The sequence below is a fragment of the Anolis carolinensis genome, unplaced genomic scaffold (assembly GCF_035594765.1).
Source record: "Anolis carolinensis isolate JA03-04 unplaced genomic scaffold, rAnoCar3.1.pri scaffold_8, whole genome shotgun sequence".
Lineage (NCBI taxonomy): Eukaryota > Metazoa > Chordata > Lepidosauria > Squamata > Dactyloidae > Anolis > Anolis carolinensis.
In genome coordinates, this window is record NW_026943819.1 from 3,729,368 (window position 1) to 3,738,057 (window position 8,690).

The 8,690-nt window shown below is 42.3% G+C and overlaps 1 protein-coding gene across 1 annotated transcript; it reads left to right on the plus strand.

Annotated features, from left to right (window-relative positions):
* Positions 1-1,461: 1,461 nt before the first annotated feature.
* Positions 1,462-6,655, plus strand: LOC134292301 (nicotinamide N-methyltransferase-like). Its single transcript, XM_062960942.1, has 3 exons — positions 1,462-1,685; positions 4,225-4,432; positions 6,012-6,655. Exons 1-3 carry the CDS (start codon positions 1,541-1,543, stop codon positions 6,445-6,447), a joined length of 789 nt encoding a protein of 262 aa, XP_062817012.1. The 5' UTR covers positions 1,462-1,540; the 3' UTR covers positions 6,448-6,655.
* Positions 6,656-8,690: the final 2,035 nt, after the last annotated feature.

Below are 8,690 nucleotides of genomic sequence, written 5' to 3' on the forward strand. Positions count from 1 at the left end.
AGGGCGGTATATAAACAAAGTTTTATTATTTTATTATGACACAGCAAACAAGATAGATATGCTGGATTTCGTATCACAAAATCACAAGTCGAACTCTTCCCAAGTGTCTAGGACTGTGTGATGTATTTTCAGATGATGCGCACAGATCCCAGCCAGGTGGACTTTTGCAGTTGGCAGATCGTAATTTTGTCAATGTCTATTGTTTCCAAATGCCGGCTGAGATCTTTCAGCACGGCACCCAGTGTGCCCATCACCACCGGGACCACCTGCACTGGTTTCTGCCAGAGTCTTTGAAGTTCAATCTTGAGGTCCTGATAGCGGCTGAGTTTTTCCTGTTGTTTTTCGTCAATGCGACTGTCACCTTGGATGACGACATCAATGATCCAAACCTTTTTCTTTTCCACAACTGTGATGTCTGGTGTGTTGTGTTACAGAACTTTGTCAGTCTGGATTCGGCAGTCCTACAGTATCTTTGCGTGCTCATTTTCCAATACTTTTGCAGGTTTGTGATCCCACCAGTTCTTTGCTGCTGGGAGGTGGTACTTGAGGCATAAGTTCCAATGAATCATTTGGGCCACATAGTTGTGCCTCTGTTTGTAGTCTGTCTGTGCGATTTTCTTACAGCAGCTTAGGATATGATCCATGGTTTCGTCGGTTTCCTTGCACAGTCTGCATTTTGGGTCATCAGCTGATTTTTCGATCTTAGCCTGAATTGCCTTTGTCCTGATGTCTTGCTCCTGGGCTGCAAGGATCAGGCCTTCTGTCTCCTTCTTCAGGGTCCCATTTGTGAGCCAGAGCCAGGTCTTCTCCTTATCAGCTTTTCCTTCAATTTTGTCAAGGAACTTTCCATACAATGTTTTGTTGTGCCAACTGTCAGCTCTAGTTTGTAGTGCGGTTTTCTTGTACTGGTTTTTTGTCTGCTGTGCTTTGAGGAGTTTCTGATTTTTGACTTCAATCAAAACAGGTTTATTATTATTATTATTATTATTATTATTATTATTATTATTATTTTGCAGGAGCTGATGCCTCACCAAACTACAACTCCCAGGTCCCATAGCATTCAGTCAAGACAGTTAAAGTGGAATCAAACTGCATTAATTCTACAATATAAATGCACCTTAGATTGTCCTCATAGAACCACATGGTTCTACCGGCTGTTAGGAATTGTGGGAGTTGAAGTCCAAAACACCTGGAGGGCCGAAGTTTGCCCATGCCTGGTATGAATCCAGATCTATACTGTCTTAATATATATTTTCAATTCTATTGAGAGATAAACCCCCTGAATATTCACTTTCAAAACCACAGTGAGTGACCAGACTGGTTGTATTTTCCAAATGTCATTTATCCCGAGAAGCAGAACATTGGAGGGCAAAACTAATCTTTGAGCTGTTTTTCTCAACCGAGGAAAGGGTTACTGGCCTAAAGCCAATCCATAGTGATTCAGGTGCCAAGAACTGATTTCAAAGAAGTGTTGAGAACAGAACAAGAGGCCCGGAGCAGGGAAACAACACATTCGCTTTCCAGAAAAGCTGGAAACAACATGGAAGAATTCACTGGCGGAGATGTTTACAAGAAAGAATTCAACCCTCAAGCCTATCTGGAATATTTCAAGTTTGGAAGCCACACTTTGGGAGATGAGTCCGTCACCTATTACCTGGAATGCCTTTGCAAGACCTTCGCTTCAGGTAGGATCGTTCCAGCAGTCAAATTAGGCTGGAAATTACTCCTGTCTTCCGCTCTGTGTGGAATGAATGCAACCTGACACCGCTTTCATTGCTAGGGATCAAGGCTATGAAATCCTGGGATTTATATAGGCGCATGCAACTCTTTGGCAGAGAAAGACCTTGCAAAACTACAGCTCCTCTGCTTCCATAGCACGGAGCCATGGCAATTAAAATGGTGCCAAAATGCATTCGTTCAGCAGCATAGAGAGTCTCAGCTCATTTGTATGAAGACAAGGAATGCTTCCACACTCGATAATAATAATATTATTTAATTATATAATATAATTTTAATTATAATTACATCATTATATAATTTAATTTAATTATATAATTGATTATATTATTATTAATATAATAATATAATTTATTTACATGCTTCCCTTCAACTCCAGGGATTCAGAATGGATTACAGCATTTACATACATAGGCAAACCTTCAGTGCCTTTACAATCATATACAATGAAGATACACAAACACAAACAAAGGCAAGGCTTCTCCTTTCATTTCCGGCTTCTGGCGGTGATGCTCATCTCTGGCTTCTGCGGAGGTGCTTTTTCTCCACTTTTGAGCCAAGGAATCTTCATTGTCACCTCCTGGTAGTGTGATCAGCAAGACTGCTTGGAGCATCTCTTGCCTCTTCCTGCCAAAACGGTACCTATTTATCTACTCACATTTGCATGTTTTCAAACTGCTAGGTTGGCAGGAGCTAGGGCTGACAGACGGGAGTTCACCCTGTCTTGTGGATTCAAATTTCCAACCTTCAGGTCAGCAGTTCACCCAACCTTCAGGTCAGCAGTTCACCCAACCTTCAGGTCAGCAGTTCACTCAACCTTCAGGTCAGCAGTTCACACAACCTTCAGGTCAGCAGTTCACACAACCTTCAGGTCAGCAGTTCACACAACTTTCAGGTCAGCAGTTCACACAACCTTCAGGTCAGCAGTTCACTCAACCTTCAGGTCAGCAGTTCACACAACCTTCAGGTCAGCAGTTCACCCAACCTTCAGGTCAGCAGTTCACCCAACTTTCAGGTCAGCAGTTCACCCAACCTTCAGGTCAGCAGTTCACCCAACCTTCAGGTCAGCAGTTCACACAACCTTCAGGTCAGCAGTTCAGCAGCACAAGGGTTTACCCATTGCGCCACTATAGCGCAATAATGGCCTTTTTCAAAAAATATTTTGAATGGTCTCCTTCTTCTTTGGGGAAAAATAATATGGACACAAAAATTTTCCTGACTTTTTGTTTGAAAACAAGCAAACAAACCGCCAAATTCACAAGGCTCTATGAATCACGGAGGAGGAGGAGTCTATCTAAAACAAACGGGGCAAAGAACAAGCGGAGTCTAGAAACGGGAAAGATCCCAGGCAGCTTTCCAAGATGAGAAGCAGGAGCGGAGCCAAAGCTGTCACACAAGAGACAAGTGCCTTGGACTGAAAAGCTCCCTCTGGCACTTGGTCTGCTGGACTGTAATTGCTCCTTTGGGAGCAGAACAGCCCTGGGTGTATCTAAACCAGGCATGGACAAACTTTGCCTTGGACTGAAAGCACCTTGGACTGAAGAGCTCCTTCTGGTTCTTGGTCTTTATGGGGTCTGCTGGACTGGTGACCACTGACCACCCTTCGGGTTCGGTCACTCAACATATTACAAATCCACCTCACAGTAGTATTATCAAGCCCACCTTTTACTAGTTTGTTTACAAGTAGATCAAGGGGGATATTGTCAAAGGCTTTACTGAAATCAAGATATGCTCCACCCACAGCATGTGCTAGGGCAGTTAAAGTGGAATAAAACCATGACTGTGAAAGCAGAGAAAGTGCATTAATTCTGCAGTGTAGATGCACTCCATCTAGGGAGCAGAACATAGTTGGTTGAGGAGCAAATCACTTGGAAAGAGGCAAAGGGAGGGAAAGGAACATGATGATACATTGAAGAGAACTAGGATTCTATTAGGCATGTATACAGAGCCGGCCCTAGGTAATTTTCAAGTGTAGGCGAACAGCATTTTGCCCCCCCCCCCCCAAACCAATCACTGAAAAATAAAAGTGTTGGATAAGCGAAAATGTTGGATAATAAGAAGGGATTAAGGAAAAGCCTATTAAACATCAAATTACATTAAGATTTTACAAATTAAGCACCAAAACATCATGTTTTACAAGAAATCAACAAAAAAAGCAGTCTCAACTGTGCCCCTGTATGTTTTGCGCCCCAAGCAACTGCTTAATTCACCTCATTCTTGGACTGTCTCTGCATGTATATTTATACAGTTGCCTTCTATATATGTCGATTCTGCATCCACGTATTCAACAAACCAAGGCTCAGAAATATTCATAAAACTTGACTGACAAGCAAATTTTGCACGTTCTCCTTCTTACAACTCAGTCTACAGGACACTAAGTTTATGAAGATCTGTGTCCCTGGTTTTACTGGACCAAATGTTTTTGGGGTTTCTAATTGATAAAGACCCTTTACTCTTCCTCTTCCTCCACTTCTTTTTTACTTCTAGGTTCCGTGAAAGGAGAAACCTTGATCGATGTAGGCAGTGGCCCCACCATCTACCAACTCATGTCGGCCTGCGAGTCCTTTGAGACCATAATTGCCTCTGACTACCTTGACCAAAACCTCCGGGAGATAGAAAAATGGTGGAAGAACGAACCCGGAGCTTTTGACTGGAGCCCTGTGGGGATTTATGTATGTGAGTTGGAGGGGAAAAGGTATGGGAACACTCCGAAAGCAAACCCATCTCCCCTGGTTGCTACTTCCCTTTGTCATCTTCTTATCTATAGACCTTGCCACTCATGAGGCTTCCTGAAGGCCATAAATATGTATTACCTTTTGAGTCAATGGGAAGTAGATGATGGGGTATGATGAAATGTTCAACTTAATGCGAGGAAGAAGAAAGGATGATATAGGGCTAATACGTTGGGGCTAAAGGCTGGCTGATGAAAAGCAAAAGGACAGAGCAAACCAAGTATCAGAGAATGAAACAAAATGTGAAGATACCTCTCTAGACATCTTTAGCTGCTCTATTCCATGGTGCATGGTCATATCTGTGGTTTAGAGATTCTATGGACTGAAGCTGAGGCCTTCTGCCTTCCCAAAGTCTGTCTATACTCTACCTCTGCAGCTGCATGAAAAACAGAAACATCTATCGTTCTTTCCATGGTTTGTCAATCACAACCTTTTCTTCGGCCTTTTCTGTGAGCTCTGGAGAACCTTTGAATGCGAGCATTGTCTGCATCTGAAATTTCAGGCATATTTAGCACAATGCATACTCTGTGCAAATTGGAAAGCCATTCCATGTTTGTGGCATCACCCAGTCCATTCTAGGACAGTGTCAAGTGCACAACAGGAAACATTGAGCTTTGTTTTATTGCCTGGTCCACAGGCTGGAAGCAAAGGTCATGTTGTGTGAGAAGAACATTCCCATCCAGACATCTTTATGTTAAGCCTAAGGGCTTTGACAGGGCTTGTGACCATTTGCTAGGAGACCTGAGAGCTCTTGGTGACTTGACACTGGCTTGATAATGACTATTGGCCACTTGATTGGAGACTTGGGGGTTCTTGGCCATTTGATAAGAGACTTAAGGGTCCTTGGCCATTTGATAGGAGACTTGAAGGTCCTTGGCCACTTGATTGAAGACTTGAGGGTTCTTGGTCACTTGATAGGAGACTTGAGGGTTCTTGGACCTTTGACACGAGACTTGAGTGTTCTTGGTCACTTTATTGGAGACTTGAGGGTTCTTGGTCACTTTATTGGAGACTTGAGGATTCCTGGACCTTTGACAGGAGACTTGAGGATTCTTGGACCTTTAACTGGAGACTTGAGGATTCTTGGTCACTTGATTGGAGACTTGAGGATTCTTGGACCTTTAACTGGAGACTTGAGGGTTCTTGGCCACTTGATTGGAGACTTGAGGATTCTTGGACCTTTGACAGGAGACTTGAGGGTTCTTGGCCACTTGATTGGAGACTTGAGGGTTCTTGGTCACTTTATTGGAGACTTGAGGATTCTTGGCCATTTGATAGGAGACTTAAGGGTTCTTGGCTATTTGATAGGAGACTTGAGGGTTCTTGGTCACTTTATTGGAGACTTGAGGATTCTTGGCCATTTGATAGGAGACTTGAGGGTTCTTGGCCACTTGATTGGAGACTTGAGGATTCTTGGATCTTTGACAGGAGACTTGAGAGTTCTTGGCTACTTGATTGGAGACATGAGGGTTCTTGGCAATTTGATAGGAAATTTGACACTCCATATAATTCCTTGGTTTCCTTTCCATCCCTTTCTTGCAGAACGAAGTGGCCCGAGAAGGAGGCCAAGCTCCGAAGAACCATCCAGCAGGTCCTGAAGTGCGACGTCAACCAACAGAACCCAATGGCCCCCCTCCGCTTGCCCTTGGTGGACTGTGTCCTCTCCACCGAATGCCTGGAGGCCGCCTGCAAAGACCAGGCCAGCTACAGGGCCGCTCTGAGCAACATCAGCTCCTTGCTGAAACCTGGGGGCCATTTGGTTCTTTCTGGAGTTTTGGAGACCACCTTCTACATGGTGGGCTCACGGAAGTTCTCCAGCTTGTTTCTAACAGAGGATTTCCTGAAGGAAGCCCTTCCGGCAAGTGGTTTCACCATTGTCCAGTTCCAAAAGAAATCCAGAGATGATAAAGTGATGCTGGATTTGTGTGATCTTACTGAATTTTACTTCATCGTAGCCCAGAAAGGGAAGGAGGCCTAACACCATCAAAAAGTTTGGGAGACCCATGGATATCCTCAGAGTAGACTGTGTTTCTTATTCGAATTTTAATTCAATGTAGTCTGCCATTAATTCATAATGTATCCCATAGAACAACCTATGTTGTCTAGGTACAACACAGTGTTGATGGGAAAGGGAAATACAATAAAGTCTTCCAGGAATAACAATAAAAATGGCCTAAATTCCATTATTTTGGTCAATGTTTGTAATACCTTACTTTTTATTACAGATCACAACAGATGTCCCAAATAATACATTTCCCAAAAGATCAAGAAGATAGCTTTAACATTACACACATGCAAAAATGAATAATAAATAGATAGATATAGATATTCCAGAAATGTAAACACGATTAAGGTATTTTATTCAGATTTGTAGTCAGAAAAAAAATTCGGAAGAGGTTGAAACTTTTTTCCCCCTGAGATGACTTTTGAGGACAGTGTCTCCTGATCTGGCATGAGATCTCAACAAAGCCCTGAAATGACCATCATTGTGCAAAGGTTCTTCACAGGTAACAGGTCCTGAATCATTGCTCCCTCTTGAAGATCACAAAGGACAATTGTGTCCACAATTGGCAGACATTTCTTTTGCTTTCTTCTTATTTGCTTTCTCATGGTTACATCAGTGATTCTCAACCTGTGGGTCCCTAGATCTTTTGGTCTTCAACTCCCAGGAATCCTAACAGTGAACTGGTTGGGATTTCTGGGAGTTGTAGGCCAAAACACCTGGGGACCCACAGGTTGAGAACTACTAGGTTACATCAAGGAGTTTTCCACTAATTAGCAAGAAGTTTTCAGCCAAGCCCAAGTTGTCCAGATGGAACTATTTTTTGGTGTCTATTGAAGACTTCTATTGCATCTTTCCATCACACAAATGGTTTAGCAAACAATGCACCAAGCTTCTGATGACCAACTTTGTCCCCAACATCTCCTCCAAACATCTCACCGTACTTACAGAGCACACCGTGTACATGCAATGAGTAGGTCAACCAGGTAAATCTGCTGAACCATTTGAGTTGAAAACTTAGATGTCTCTTCTTATCCACAAGAAAAATATATCCTGGCAATGGAGTCCGTGGATTTTGCACTCATTGAGCTTTCACTTGCTCATCAGTCACAGTCTTCTTCATATAAAGTTCAAGGTCTAGCAATGACACAGCTTCTTCTCTTTGCTCCTGTTCCATGGTTTCTTTGGCAGGGCTTGGATTAGTGGTTCTCAACCTGGGGTCCCCAGATGTTTTTGGCCTTCAACTCCCAGAAATCCTAACAGCTGGTAAACTGGCTGGAATTTCTGGGAGTTGTAGGCCAAAACATCTGGGGACCCCAGGTTGAGAACCACTGGATTAGATGAACCATTGGTAGACAGCTCAGTTTCCACAGTTTCCTCAGTTTCCACCTGTAATCCAGGTCAAATCCTCTTTATCTACCAGTTTCAAGTAGGCCAACTTGGTCACTTCCACTATGTCAGCTATTGCTACTACAGTAGAGTCTCACTTATCCAAGCCTCGCTTATCCAAGCTCCTGGATTATCCAAGCCATTTTTGTAGTCAATGTTTTCAATATACAGTAGAGTCTCGCTTATCCAACGTAAACTGGTCGGGAGAATGTTGGATAAGCAAATATGTTGGATAATAAGGAGAGATTAAGGAAAAGCCTATTAAACATCAAATTAGGTTATGATTTTACAAATTAAGCACCAAAACATCATGTTATACAACAAATTTGACAGAAAAAGTAGTTCAATACACAGTAATGCTATGTAGTAATTACTGTGTTTATGAATTTAGCACCAAAATATCATGATATATTGAAAACATTGACTATAAAAATGCATTGGATAATCCAGAACGTTGGATAAGCGAGTGTTGGATAAGTGAGACTCTACTGTATCATGATATTTTGGTGCTAAATTCGTAAATACAGTAATTACAACATAACATTACTGCGTATTGAACTACTTTTTCTGCCAAATTTGTTGTATAACATGATGTTATAATTTGTAAAATCATAACCTAATTTGATGTTTAATAGGCTTTTCCTTAATCCCTCCTTATTATCCAAGATATTTGCTTATCCAAGCTTCTGCTGGCCCATTTAACTTGGATAAGTGAGATTCTACTGTATATTGAAAACATTGACTACAAAAATGGCTTGGATAATCCAGGAGCTTGGATAAGCGAGGCTTGGATAAGTGAGATTGCAATGTAAATTGGTAGAAAGGTATGT

Excerpts from the sequence above, each read along its gene's own strand:
- LOC134292301 (XM_062960942.1), top strand. The coding sequence starts at position 1,541 with ATGGAAGAATTCACTGGCGGAGATGTTTACAAGAAAGAATTCAACCCT. Across the intron at positions 1,686-4,224 it reads TTGCAAGACCTTCGCTTCAG|GTTCCGTGAAAGGAGAAACC; the intron begins GTAGGATCGTTC and ends TTTTACTTCTAG. Across the intron at positions 4,433-6,011 it reads TGTGAGTTGGAGGGGAAAAG|AACGAAGTGGCCCGAGAAGG; the intron begins GTATGGGAACAC and ends CCTTTCTTGCAG.